General features: G+C 41.2%; 1 protein-coding gene across 12 annotated transcripts in view; it reads left to right on the forward strand.

Annotated features, from left to right (window-relative positions):
* The window catches only part of ACSL1 (acyl-CoA synthetase long chain family member 1), a 64857-nt gene that overhangs the window by 44429 nt on the left and 6099 nt on the right, over positions 1-14329 (forward strand). For 5 of the 12 annotated variants that reach the window (XM_044760477.2, XM_044760476.2, XM_070500009.1 and 2 more), the window contains 9 exons: positions 3571-3603; positions 3767-3818; positions 4315-4388; positions 6800-6877; positions 8810-8944; positions 10641-10775; positions 11433-11528; positions 12195-12267; positions 13840-13928. In XM_044760477.2, the coding sequence (XP_044616412.1) occupies positions 3571-3603; positions 3767-3818; positions 4315-4388; positions 6800-6877; positions 8810-8944; positions 10641-10775; positions 11433-11528; positions 12195-12267; positions 13840-13928 (765 nt within the window). Of the gene's footprint in view, positions 1-3570; positions 3604-3766; positions 3819-4314; positions 4389-6799; positions 6878-6939; positions 7018-8809; positions 8945-10640; positions 10776-11432; positions 11529-12194; positions 12268-13839; positions 13929-14329 lie in introns of all 12 variants that reach the window. The other 7 variants (XM_014839506.3, XM_070500011.1, XM_070500012.1 and 4 more) reach the window with 2 other exon arrangements.

A 14329-nucleotide genomic window follows, 5' to 3' on the forward strand; every position in this document is an offset into this window, starting at 1 on the left:
TTGATTTGGTTTATTTGCATATTAAATCTCTTAAGATTCACATTAATCACAACTTTGAAGGTAACTGTTCTAGGAAGATGAGTGTGGTCCGTATTTAAATGGGTCGTGTGACATTGGATCATGTAAAAAGCTGAGTCCCTCAGTTGGACATTGATTAGAATTCCATCCAGGGGCCAGCCCCTTGGCCGAGAGGTTAATTTGGCATACTCTGCTTCGGAGGCCTAGGGTCTCTCCGGTTCCGATCCTGGGTGTGGACCTAGCACAGCTCATCAAGCCATGCTGGGGCTGCATCCCCCATAGCAGAACTAGGACTTACAACCAGAATATACAACCATGTACTGGGGGGCTTTGGAGTGAAGAAGAAGAAAAAAAAAGAAAAAAGATTGGCAACAGATGTTAGCTCAGGACCAACCTTAAAAAAAAAGATTTCCATCCAAAGAAGCTGGCAAGAGGAGCCTCTTTTTGTGTACACATCATAGTAATAGGAAGTAATAAGCTAAATAGAGTAAGTCATTCTCTTTCTGAAAATGTTCTAAGTATTTTCCTGGAACTGTTATAAATAAACTTTTAAGATTTATTTATAGTTCTCCTTCTGCAAAGAATTTGAGGCTACAAGTAAGGATCTATAAAACTTTTCCTGGGGAACTTAGTACTCATAAGGAAACTGTCATTTGTCCTTATAGAGCCTCTGCCTTATATGCACACATGTGCATGCACACACACGCACACACGTGGCAGCATAGAACATGAGTCCGTAAAAGCTAATGGGTGTGCTGTTGCATTAAATTGGGTTTTTATCTAGCTTTTTAAAACCTAACCTTTCCCCACATTTGTTTTTTTTGCTTGTAATTCCCTTTCACGATAATGTAATCTCTTTTTCCTCCATTTTTCTTCCTTCTCCTTACCTGCCCGTCACACAGACACACACAGAGGAAGTTTTTGGTCTTTTTTGACTGCTATATGATAAAAAAAAGTAATTTTAAGATTAAAAAATTTAGATGAGTAGAGTGACTGAAGATTGTAATATAAAGTTTATATTAAAATCTTTATTTATAGAAGACATTGTTTTATACTTACCTGTTTAATATGTTTCATGTTTGGTTTAAAAAATCTTATGAGCAAAAGATTAAGTTTTGAAGAAATTAATTTAATTTAATTTTATTTTATTTTATGTTTTTTTGGTGAGGAAGAGTGGCCCTGAGCTAACATCTGTGCCAGTCTTCTTCTATTTTGTATGTGGGATGCCGCCACAGTGTGGCTTGATGAGTGGTGTGTAGGTCTGCACCTGGGATCTGAACCCACGAACCCCAGGCTTTCAAAGCAGAATGTGTGAACTTAACTACTATGCCACTAGGCCAGCCCCAAGAAATGGATTTTAAATTAGCCTTATGGTTGATCATGTGATCAAGTTTTGATTAATGTGTATTTTTCTAGGAGGAACATTAGGAACATTGGCATTTGGAATTTTTGCACTTTTTTCAATATTTATTATGAAAATTTTCAAACATGCAAACAAGTTGAAAGAATTTCACAGTAGACCGTGATATACCCACCGAGTCTATAATTAACATTTTAATATATTTACTTTATCACATATTAATCCATCATCAATCTATCTCTTTTTAATGCATTTTCAGTAGTTTGTAAATTTTATCACCCCTAAATACTTCATCATGATAATAATTAACTAGAATTCAGTTTTTCTTCTGTTTATAGTTCTTCTTTTGTTGGCATTTGGAGCCTAAAGATGACAACTTGTTTATTTTTATGCTTCCTGTGCTGTTTTCCAGACGATGATTTCAGGTTTCAGGCTGTAAAACTTTCTCGGCAAATAGTGCACTCGTTTGGATCATGTTTGTTCTCAATAAATTAAAAGCCAAATTGCATACACTATTGCTTTATTTTATGCAACCTCAATTTTTGAAGAATTAGAGATCCCAAGAAGTTACGTAAGAATTTTGAAAAGATAAGCGGAAATTTGGACCTGATAAAGATTATTTTGAAAAAAAGAAAAAGATAGAATTATTATTGCTTTAGCTCTTGGCTAACTTTAATGTGATGTCAGTGTACCTGTTTTTAATCAGTGGTCTGTTTTATATATATATATGTATATAAAATTTAAAATGTGATTAAGATAAAAAACTTTATTTTTTTTATTTTATTTATTTTTTTTAAAAGATTGGCACCTGGGCTAACAACTGATGCCAATCTTTTTTTTTTTTTTTCTGCTTTATTTCCCCAAACCCCCCCTGTACACAGTTGTATATCTTAGTTGCAGGTCCTTCTAGTTGTGGGATATGGGATGCTTCCTCAACGTGGCCTGATGAGCAGTGCCGTGTCCACGCCCAGGATCCAAACCCTGGGCCACTGCAGCAGAGTGCACGAACTTAACCTCTTGGCCACGGAGCCGGCCCCAAAACTGTTTAAAACTTTATGCTGGGCAGAAACTCACTGAGCTGTGACCACACCCATCTAATTTCTGTTTAATTGTAGGCCTACTCACTGCATGTGCTCACTCAAGCTGTTCCATTTTAATAGGAAAAGAATAGAAATAGTTTATTAAAAAAATTAATAGAGGGGCCTGCCCGGTGGCGTAGTGGTTATGTACATGCGGTCTGCTTTGGTGGCCTGGGGTTCGCGGGTTTGGATCCCAGGTGCTCACCTACACACTGCTTATCAAGCCATGCTATGGCAGCATCCCACGCACAAAATAGAGGAAGATGGGCACCCATGTTAGCTCTGGGACAGTCTTCCTCAAGCAAAAAGAGGAAGATTGGCAACAGATGTTAGCTCAAGGCCAATCTTCCTCACCAAAAAAAAAAAGAGATATTAAAGTGGCCACTGAGACTGCCTTCATGCAGTAAAGTGAACAATATCAAAATGAATCCTTGGTGGTAACTGGGAGCCAGCCTTTGGGAAATGCAGCACCTCAGAAGTGAATCTGTCGTTCTTAACCTTTGTGTCAATTCAAGAGTGGCCTTAGATCCTCTGTCCTGGCCTGTTTTATATTGGAGGTTCTCAAACCCTTTCTCTGCTCCATTTGGGGAGTACACATGTTGGAGCCTCTCCAAAATCGCTAGCATTTCAATTTGGCAGACATTGATTTTTCTCTTTAGATTGAAGATGTCAGTTATGCAGGACTGAGTGATCCCGGGCCGTGCTGAACTCTCTTTTTGGAGGATGCAGAGCATCTGCAGGTCTCTGACTGTGGTTAAGAGTTAGGCTTTGTTCAAGGCCAGAATAGCAAGTGGGAGTGAGGACGAGAAGTATAACGTAAAAGACGTTGATTCCTGTCTTTTGAATAAATCTTATTTCAAAGGCCAATTCTATTACCATTTATATAATTTTATATGAGAGAAGACAACTGGAAAGTGGCTTCTTAGAACAATGGATAAATATTTCGGTTCAGGTTCATTAAAATTGCCGTAGTTTATTTAATTTTAAATTTATGCTGTCTTTGAGCTGTGAGTGAATTCCACAGTAAAGTCAGCTTGAAGTGACTTAACGTGACCTTACTCTTTACATTTAGAAAATGTTCTCATTTGAGATTTTTTTCCTCTTCTAATTAAGGACTTGGGAAGAGCGAACAGACAGAAGCCCAAGGTAAGCACGCTGTGTCAGACCCGGCCAGAGCCCTCTGGCTAGTTTCCAATATCCAGCCATTTCAGAAGCAAGTAGATATCTTGGGTGATGTCTTATGGCTTGTAGTTTTGTTTTCTATTCTGATTTATACCAGATTTTTCTTTTCCTTTTTTATGTGCTGTAGCCTCCAGCCCCTGAAGATCTTGCCGTAATCTGTTTCACGAGTGGAACCACAGGTAAGTTTTGAAATGGAAATTGCTTCTAAGTAGTGTCTTTGTGTGATGACTTACTTGAACTATGGAGGGACAGAAGGCAGAAGAGACAGGAGTGGTTCAGGGGCTGTCCTCTTGTCGCTCTGCAAGACGTTCTCCGAATCTGCGAGTGGCATGTATTTCCTCAAACATTTATTCAGGGTGACAGTTGATTCACCCATCTTCCCGGGGCAAACTGTATCAGTGGTTTCCTGAAATAAAATTCCTGGCTTTCCTTCTCTTATTGCCACACACTCTAAAACTTGCCCATGTTAATACAGATTAAGATAATTCGTTTCATTTAAAGGATTGTAGGTTGCTCAGAATTTACTGTAGTCAACTTTTGGCTTTTGTGTGTGTACCTAACACTCGAGGCAGTTGAGGCTTTAATTATACAGGGTTTCTGGGTTTCCTTAATTTCTCTTATTCTTGGATGGAGCTGCTGTCCTCTAACTTTGTTCTGCTCATGTGTGTTCCTCAGGCAACCCCAAAGGAGCAATGATTACTCATCAAAATATAGTGAGCGACTGTTCAGCTTTTGTGAAAATGACAGAGGTAAACTTTGGGCATATCGTCATTTTCTTCATATTCATTGATTGGCATTAGGCCTCAAGAAAGAAAGCACTAAAGGCAGCAACACTGTGTTATGTCCGTGCTGTATTTGAAACACTCTGAAATATAGATAAGGTCTGAACTTTTCTGTGGCCTAAGATCACCTTCTCTTGAATGGTTTCCATTGTGGACCTAATTGCTCTTGCCTGTGACCATTAAGGTGAATTGACAGATAGAATTTACTATAACTTTTAGATAGTAAAACTTTATTTGAATTCTGCCCTATAGATCTTTCCAGAAAAGAACAGAGGAGAAATGACTCTCTTGTGCTTTTATGTACTGTTCCAGTGTGGGGAAAATAATTTCTTTAAGTTAACAACAAAATGTTAAATGTTGCTGAAGGTTTTTGAATTGTTGTTATTCGTTATGGTTGATTTGACTTCCATTTTATGAGGATTAAAACCTTGAACTTCTGTTGATCTCCTGTAATCTTAAAGTTTGCTATCCAAGTGTCCTGGTCTGCTCAGGCCACCGTAACAAAATAGCACAGACTGAGAGGCGTAAGCAAAAGACGTTTATTTTCTCACAGTTCTGGAGGCTAGAAGTCCATGATGAAGGGGCTGGCAAATTTGCTTTCTGGTGAGGGCTCTCTTCCTGGCTTGTAGACAGCTGCCTTCTCACCAGGCCTCTCATGACCTTCCCTCTGTATGCACATGGAGAATGAGAGAGAGGTTTCTGGTGTCTCCTCCTCTTCTTACAGGGACACCAGCCCTATAGGATCAGGGCCCCACCCCTATGACATCATTTAATTTTGATTACCTCCCCAAAGGCCCTATCTTCAAATAGAGTCACAATGGGTTCCGGCTTCAACATATGAATTTCGAGTGAGAGGGCCTTAATTCAGTCCATATACCAAGGGTGTTTTTCAAACTTGCCCTTTAAAAAGGTACTTATTGAATAATAGAATGCCTTTCCCTCATACCCTTTGCATGTTTTTACGCAATTTGCTTTTGCAGTCTCTGGAGGAGTTCTCCAAGCCTTAATTTTTGTAACAGGAGCCTGTGCTTAGTGGTTTTTGGAACTGGGCATCTTTGGTGGCTGCAGAAGCTCCATCTCACTTTTACTTGTATTCACCCTTTCTTAGTCCCAAAGACCTATTTGGTATATGCTTTCTAAACAGAATTCAACATTTAGTACCAAAGCAAAATCTTAATTTCCTGATTGGCCTTCACAGAAAACTTAAAATGCGTTAGCGGCTCATCGAGGCAAACGAGACAAAACTTTGTTGAAAATTAATTATCAGGGACGTTTGCAACTTTGTAAAACTTTTAATCATGCTACTGCACATTATTTTTAGTACTAAATCAGAAAATTGAACAGTATGGCTCTTCTTGAGTCTGATTTCTCGTTGCGTAACAGTTTCCTACTGAGAAGTACTGGTTGGGATGCAGGTCATGCTTGAATAAGATTCATCTGAGATAATGGCATGATCAGGCCACCTCATGTGCTGCCGGGGCATCTGTGTTTGCTCAGGACAGATGCTTTCACTTGTTGTCACAGTGTTAGGAAGGATGGTCCAGCTTTGGGGAAGGGAAGGGCATGGCTCAGAAGTGGGTGCACGGCCCCCCTAGGCAGCTTGACGGCACCTTCATTTCTGTGTTGGTGTGGCAGCAGCTGCTGTCAGCAGCCCTGGTTGGGGCCAGAGTTCTTCAAGTTAATAACATGAGCATTCTAGGCAAACCCTCACTGTGCCTGGCCCTCCGTAAGCCCATATGTAGCCATGAAATGGAAACCAGATGTCCAGACTTAGTCTAGATGCACACCTATCCTGATCAGCATTTTATCAGAGAGCAAATCCCCTGGTGCCAGATTACAGCTTGTGTTAAACAAATTGGGGTATTTTTCATGGGGTAAAGTAGAGCTTTAAGGTAAAGATGTTGATCAAACTAAAATACTCAAGATGTATTTATACTATAAATAGAAGGAGCTTGGAAATCCAGTTTCTCTCGTCTTTTCTCTAACTTTCCTTTTATAACATAGTATGCTATCTTATGTTGGAATGGGTCTTACATTTCTTACTTTAAGATGAAATAGAGCTTGCTGGGGAGTGGGGTACTATAACTTTGAAGCACTAAACGATGAGAGCACGTGATCCCTTAACATCCTAATTTGGGCAAAGTTTTATTATTTTGACTGAAGTCCCGAATGGATTTATTTTGTCATTCGAAATGACTTGCACTCTATTTGAATTATTAAAGTATGGCTTCTCATTTCATTCCGTGGTGAGAAATAATTGCAGGTCATAAGCAAAAGCAGTTTCTCCTTTGTGTTGAGGTATTACGTGCTCTGAAATACAATGGAAAATTACTGAAAGTCTTACTGCTTTTCTGCCCTGCCGGTGTCTTTGCTTACAGACTGCGTTCAGGCCTTGCCCAGATGATACTTTGATATCTTTCTTGCCTCTTGCCCATATGTTTGAGAGAGTTGTGGAGGTAGGCATTGAGTTTTATTTTTCTTGCTTGTTTGCATTCTGCTAAGATGTTGTGTTTTACAGAAAGTACTTGCCTTGACTGCCAATGACACACACATTTCGTTTTTACCACTTGCACACATGTATGAGCAGCTCATGCTGGTAAGTTTGCTGTGTAGACTGTCGTCCCCATAGATAATTCTTTGCTCAGCCCTATTTTAGGAATGGATGCTAAATTTTTAAAAGAGTATAAATTTTTTTTCTGCGTCCGGATCCTTGAACTTGAATCATTCGTTTTAAAATTAGAAGCTCAAACTTTTGAAGGATATGAGTATGAATATAGTTCCAGAAAGAGTAACTGTAAAAGTAGGATTTTTATGAACATCATTATAAAGCCTCGCGAGGCTTCCGCTGTGGGAACCCTCTGTTTTTTGCTGTGCTTGTTCACAATGCACAAGTTGACTTAAGACTCATCTTGTTATCAATCTTCTGAGTACCCTTGGAAAAGCAGGATGACCTTTTGCGGACCTTTGCCTGGTCTCCCTGTACACAACTGTGTGACTAATTTAAAAACTAGCCAAGAACTGTCTTTTTTCCATCTTGGACAATTTTGGATTGTATCCTTATAGGAAAAACAGTGGGCACCATTCATTCATTTAACAAATATTTGTTGAGCACCAGCCATGCACTAGGCACTGTGCTAGGTGTTAGTGACAGAGAGGTGACTGGTAGAGAGCAGACCCTTTGATCGGCTGCCTCCCTAAAGGATTTACTTACCTCTAAACGATTAAGGATCATTGAATCCCATCCTCCATCTATTACTTCTGTTGCTTGCACACCTTAGGAGATCTTGTGAGTTTGTAAAGTGATCTCAAGTGAGTTAATGATGGACTGTATGTTCCTAACTGTAGTTGTAGAAGTATGCCTGGGAGGCAAGCCACACTGAAGAAGCAAAAACCTCTTGAACATTAATTTTTTTTTCTTTTTGAGGAAGATTAGCCCTGAGCTAACATCTGCCACCAATCCTCCTCTTTTTGCTGAGGAAGACTGGCCTTGAGCTAACATCCGTGCCCATCTTCCTCTACTTTATATGTGGGACGCCTGCCACAGCATGGCTCGATGAGCGGTGTGTAGGTCTGTGCCTGGGATCCAAACTGGCGAACCCTGGGCCGCCGAAGCGGAACATGCGAACTTAACTGCTGTGCTACCTGGCGGGCCCCCTTGAATGTTAATTTTTAAATAATGAACCACAATGTATCTTTCTTGTGGTTTCTGCTTTCAAGCCTGAGGTCATTTGTACCTCCATGGCATCATCTTTTGAATCTCTCTTTCTTTTTAAAATTTAAAATAGGCAGACTGCGTCAAGTGCATATGGCTTGCCAGTGCAATTTGCATCAGACGGGAAAAAATTCATGCAGTAGATTGTAGCTGAATGGCAAGCCACTCTGGTGTTAGATATCCTCGTGTCTCAACTGCAACATATTCAGTGGCTTTTCAGAAATTTTTAGTTAGATTCAAATAAAAGAAAATGAGACTTTGATACATTTGGACTATAGGCAAATAGCTAAGTTTTTGTTTTAAGAATAAATTAGACCTAAAGTTTCTGGAAGATTGAAAAGATTTGGATTATATAATACTATATCATTGAGTCAGCAGATATTTATCTTGAAGCTAAACTAGCAGAACCTCTATGATTGTGCAAAACAACACACCCTGGGTTCTCACTAGCTCCCCTATCTGGTGATCAAGAGAATACCCCATTTCCTGTCATGCAATGACTGGAGATTGCAAGAACATTGTTTTAAAAGCTGCCTACATTTAGGAACTTTAACATTTCTGGAAACCAGTCCAAAATGCTAAAACTGAAACCTTGTGCCTTGTGTGTCTCTGTGTGTATGCTGTGTAACCCCTGCTACAATGACAAACCGTTGGGTCCCTCTGCTTACCTCTCTAGTGTGTGATGCTGTGTCACGGAGCTAAAATAGGGTTTTTCCAAGGAGATATCAGGCTGCTTATGGATGACCTCAAGGCGCTTCAACCCACTGTCTTTCCTGTGGTTCCAAGACTTCTGAACCGGATGTTTGACCGAGTAAGTTCCAAGCACAGAGCCGGGGACAGAGGGCTGGCCCCTGAGTCTGAGACTCGAGTTTGAATCGGGCTCAGCCGGGTGCCTTCTGTGTGACCATGGACAGTCCTCTTAGTGTCACACAACTGCAGTTTACTCATCTGTAAGACTAGAATGCACTTCCCTCACAGAGCTGTCAGTAAGGATTATAAGAGAAAACACACGTGCAACACTTTGTAAACTGGAAGGCACCGTGCAAGGGTAAGGTGGCCAGTCATTTGATTTTTTACACTAAACTCTCCGAGCTGCTGTTTTCTCATCTATACAACAGACTGTTACCTCCTCTCCCTGCTGTCTATCTTATAAAGATGCTAATTGTATCGCATGAAAATAGTAACTATGAAATGATTTTATAAATTTTTTTTTAATTCTAGCAAATGGTTTTATAAATTAGAAAGCTCCATGCACATGTGGAATATTACTTACTTAGCCACATTGAGAGAAGTGACTAAGCCAAGCTGGGGACTGAGAGGAGGCCAGTCCCCTGTGGTGGGCAGTTACAGCGTGGACCGCACAGCCAGGGCGAGATCCATGTGTGGCGTGGGCAGTCTCCAAAATCACTTAGGACACGGCACTTTTAATGCTCTTTATTTTAAGGCCGGGCTTCTGTCATCTATGAGAACCTTGTCATGTTTTAATGGTTCTTCAAAAAAATCTTTTTAAAACAGATTTCTTGAGATATAATTCATATACCATACAATTCACCCATTTCAAGGGCACAATTCAAAGGTTTTTAGTACATTCGCAGAGTTCTGCAACCATCACCAGAGTCCCTTTTAGAACATTTGTGTCACCTCAAAAACCCTGTCGCTACGTTTCAGCTATCATCCTCCACCCGGCCACCCATCTCCGCCACTAAGCCAAAAACTTATCTACGTTCTGAATCTATAGATTTCCCTATTCTGCATGGAATCCTGCAATATGTGGTCTTTTGTGACTGTCTTCTTTCATGTAACGTGTTCTCAGGGTTCATCCATGTTGTAACCTCGATCAGTACTTCATTCTTTTTAATAACCAAATAATATTCCACTGTGTGGATTTAATCATCTTATTAATCCATTCATCCTTTAATGGGCTTTTGGGTTGTTTCCACTTTTTGGCTATTATGAATAATGCTGCTATGAACATTCATATTTGAGTTTCTGTGTGGACATGTATTTTCATTTTTCTTGGGTATGTACCTGCGAGTGGAATTGCTGGGTCATATGATAACTCTGTGTTTAACTGATTGAGAAACTGCCAGTGTGTTTTCTATTTTCTTTTTATTTTTGGCGGGGGGATGATTGGCCCTGAGCTAACATCTGCTGCCAATCCTTCTCTTTTTGCTGAGGAAGACTGGCCCTGAGCTAACATTCATGCCCATCTTCCTCTGCTTTATATGTGGGATGCCAGCCACAGCATGGCTTGATAAGTGATGTGTATGTCCACGCCCGGGATCCAAACTGGCAAACCCTGGATTGCTGAAGCAGAGCACGTGAACTTAACAGCTGGTGCCACAGGGCTGGCCCCAGTCTGTTTTCTAAAGCTGTACCATATTACATTCTCACCAGCACTGGAAGAGGGTTCCGATTTCTCCACATCTTCACCAACACTTATTTTCTGACTTTTTACTTCTAACCATCCTAGTAATTTCGAATCTTCTTATTTCTTGACTCATTAGATTTTTGGCCAGGCAAACACCACACTGAAGCGATGGCTGCTGGATTTTGCCTCCAAGAGGAAAGAGGCAGAACTTCGCAGTTGCATCATTAGAAACAACAGCCTGTGGGATAAACTAATCTTCCACAAAATACAGGTAACAAACGGACTCACACCTATTATTTGTCACGTAAATAATTTGGGTTTCAAAATTTCTGTGAGGGCTCTTTTTTAAAGACAGGTATGAAAGTGAGAGAGAGAATGACACATTTTAATTAATTCTGGCACATTTCTAAAAATTAAGGACAAAGCCAGTAGCTGACCCTCAGTGTCTAAGACAAATTTGAACAACATTGTAGCTATCTAGGGCAGGAAAGGAATCAGTGTGTTATAGCCTTTCCAATTTTCCATTTTGTTTCGCTTTTCTGGAACAAGTATGTCACCCTTGAGATAATTTTTTTAGGCATGAGTGATAAAGTATTTGGAATAATATTATGTCTAAAAAAAATGCCAAAAGTGTGGTAGTGGCCACAAATCCACCACACTCTTATTCTAATTCCTTTAAAATACCTGCAAGTCAAGGTGTTGGCTTGTTTCCATACCTGTTGAGAGCAAATGGTATAGTTTCAAGTGGAAAGAGGGTCCCGTCAGGTGTTCCTCTTAGGAAGGCCTGGGAGTTCCCGGGCGTTGATGAGCTCTGTGCGGCCTGAAGAGAGGGACCTGGTGGGTTAGGATTCCCAGCAGGTGTCTTTGAGGAGCCCGCTGACTTCCAGCTGTTTGACTCTCATCCTCTCCCCTCTCTCCGCCTTGTCAGTCAAGCCTGGGAGGAAGAGTCAGGCTGATGGTCACAGGAGCTGCGCCCGTGTCTGCTACCGTGCTGACGTTTCTGAGAGCAGCCCTTGGCTGTCAGGTGAGTGGGTTTCGCGGCAGCTGTTCGTCTCAGACTTTATCAGGCTCTAGAATCTTCTTTCCAAATGTCGTTCTTACTGTGCTTCTGTGTCTTATTTTTGTTTGGAAGATCATGTTACTCCTAGGTTGCTTGGAGAAAGAAAGAAGTATATGTATCATTGACCCTAGGCAGGAGAATATGTGTTCGTGCCCAGCACTGTGTCATTTTCTCGAGGGTAAGGCGCAAAACGTGCCTTAGAGTCAGGTGTGAGGATATGGGAATGGCAAGGGGTCGTGAGTGATAAGCAGACCTGTGTTAAAGGGGATGGGGGAGGTAGCTGAGACTGAGTGACAAATGGGACGTGTCAGGTAGAACCGTGAGCTGAGAGAGGGAGTGCTTTCCTGGGCGGGTTGTGTGCCCATCATGCCACGTTAATCTTCTCCGTTGCCTGTCTGCAGGAAGGGAAGTAGAGATGAAATGGACGGCAGCGGTGTGGGGGCGAAGATGTTGGGTGCTGTAATAAAGCCTGTTGTCATATTGAACGAATTTTCCCAAGGGGAAATTTGAAAAGAGATTTCACCACAGTCGGCCATTATTCAGGAATTAGAGAAACTTAGTTACCTATGCACTTCCAGCAAAGGTGTGACTGACCCACCTCTAATAATGTTTCATCTCTTGGTGACCCAGTTTTACGAAGGCTATGGGCAGACCGAGTGCACGGCCGGGTGCTGCTTGACTATACCTGGAGACTGGACGGCAGGTATGGTTGGCAGGGACATCCCTTATGGGAATCTTATTGTTGGATTGGAATTATTGGAATTGGGTAAATCATTGATTCATTAATCAACCTAAATGAGTGCTATGTCTCAAATGATTAGGCCTTGGGGCAAACAATCTTGTGATCAGGGAACTGTATGCAACATGTCTCCTGTGGCAGAGTGGGATGTCATTTAGAGGCTCTGACCGTAACGCTGGTGGCAGTGGAGACTTACCTAGATCCGGAAGGTGACGTCTGAGAGATGGTGCCTTTTATGAGCTTTATCAGAGCTTTCCAGTCATTGACTGGGGCCTAATTATTTGCTGGTAGATTTTAATTAAAGTTACACCGTGCCCTGTGCTAGATGTTGAGACTACAGAGAGAAATGAACACAAGTCCTTTTTCCCAAAAGGAAAAATGGAGGAGGACAAACACAAAAACAATTATTGAGCACCTGTTGCAGATGAGGCTCTGTGCTAGGTGCTCATGATATACGTTACGTGCGATTTATCCCAGCAGCATCCCTGTGAGATAAGTCCTGTTACCTCTGAGAGGAAAGGGTTGATTGTTCGTTAAAAACCATGTAAATAATGTGTAAGAATTTACACAGCGTTATGCTTTGAGGCCAGGATTCCAACCCAGGTCTGACTGCAGAACTTCTGTGTTTTCCCCTCTTCCACACTGCTGGTACATTCCACACTGTGATAAATAAATTCCCAGATTTATTTGGTGTATTATAAATATGAGCAGTATCTGGTCACGTACATTCTACTATCTGGCACTATCTAGTAGCCAATCCTGGCATTGGCATGAACAGTCTATGAACGTTTTTCATGCTGTTTGTTTAACTTTTAACCCCTGTTCCTTACCAGCTAGAGAATTTGGAATAGTGATCTCTTTAAGCTAAAATTATGAAAAGATAGGAAGAATTATCTGCGACGTTCTTGAATCATATCTAAATCTCTGCTATTTTTGTGTTGGGAAAAGAACCCAATCTTAACACCCTTTGGCAAGAGAGTTAAGTTAGCTGTGAAAAGAAGCGCTGTCCTGTCTTCATAAACTTAAGTATAAAATATGTACATTCATACTAAGGAAACAAAGGCGATATTGATCAGAACCAGTGGTGTGTGAGAGAATAATCAAGGTTTGCCAGAGCGACATTTGTTCTTTCTCCTTGTAGAGAATAGGGATGTTAAGAAGTCCATGTGCGGGAGGGGTGACAAATCATAGGCAGGGGTCATCAGATCACAGGAGCCAGGTAGAAGTTTCAGAAAGCTTGCTTCTAGGTATTTGTAGAAACCCTTAAAACCAGCAGCCAAATTATTTATACTTTGAAAAATAATTCACAGCGTTAAACATGAGAAAGGTCCCTCAGAGACTTCAAATAGTTTGTGTCTATTCTAGGAATAAGTGCTCTAAATTAATTTACCAGGAGGAGACTGGCTATAATCACAGAAACCAGTAGTTTACACCAGCTGTTCTTGTAATGAGCAGGCTTGTTTGTTAGAAAAATAATTTGGCCTAAGGATCTTGGTGCTCCCCTTAGGAATGATGATTCTTCTATTTCATATACAGGCCATGTTGGTGCCCCAATGCCTTGCAATTTAGTAAAACTTGTGGATGTGGAAGAAATGAATTACCTGGCTGCCAAGGGTGAGGGCGAGGTGAGTGGAATCCATCAGTCGTTTACCCTCGTTGTCATTTCCTCTAATAGTTGCCATGGCAAGGACAGTGCCATTTCTCAGCACAGTGTCATGTAAAGCCATTGAGCTTGAGGATATTGGTGATCCCAGAGTCAGACAGGCTTCTTATGGAAGGTACACATATGTTTAACTCTCAGGGGGTGTGCAGGAGGGGGACCACTAACACTTGCCTTCTTCTGCCAGACGTGATCGGGACTTAGACCCAAGAGTGTGCAAAGGCTCCAGTGGCCTGTGTCCTGGGGCGTAACTCCGTCTGCTGATTGCCCTGGATACCTATTAGTGAGCTACTGGCTAGCAAAAGGAGAGCCTAATTACTTCAGAGTGATGTCATCCCCCGAGGGGCTTTCTAGCAGCTTTGAGCC

This window comes from Equus asinus, chromosome 27 (genome assembly GCF_041296235.1).
Source record: "Equus asinus isolate D_3611 breed Donkey chromosome 27, EquAss-T2T_v2, whole genome shotgun sequence".
Lineage (NCBI taxonomy): Eukaryota > Metazoa > Chordata > Mammalia > Perissodactyla > Equidae > Equus > Equus asinus.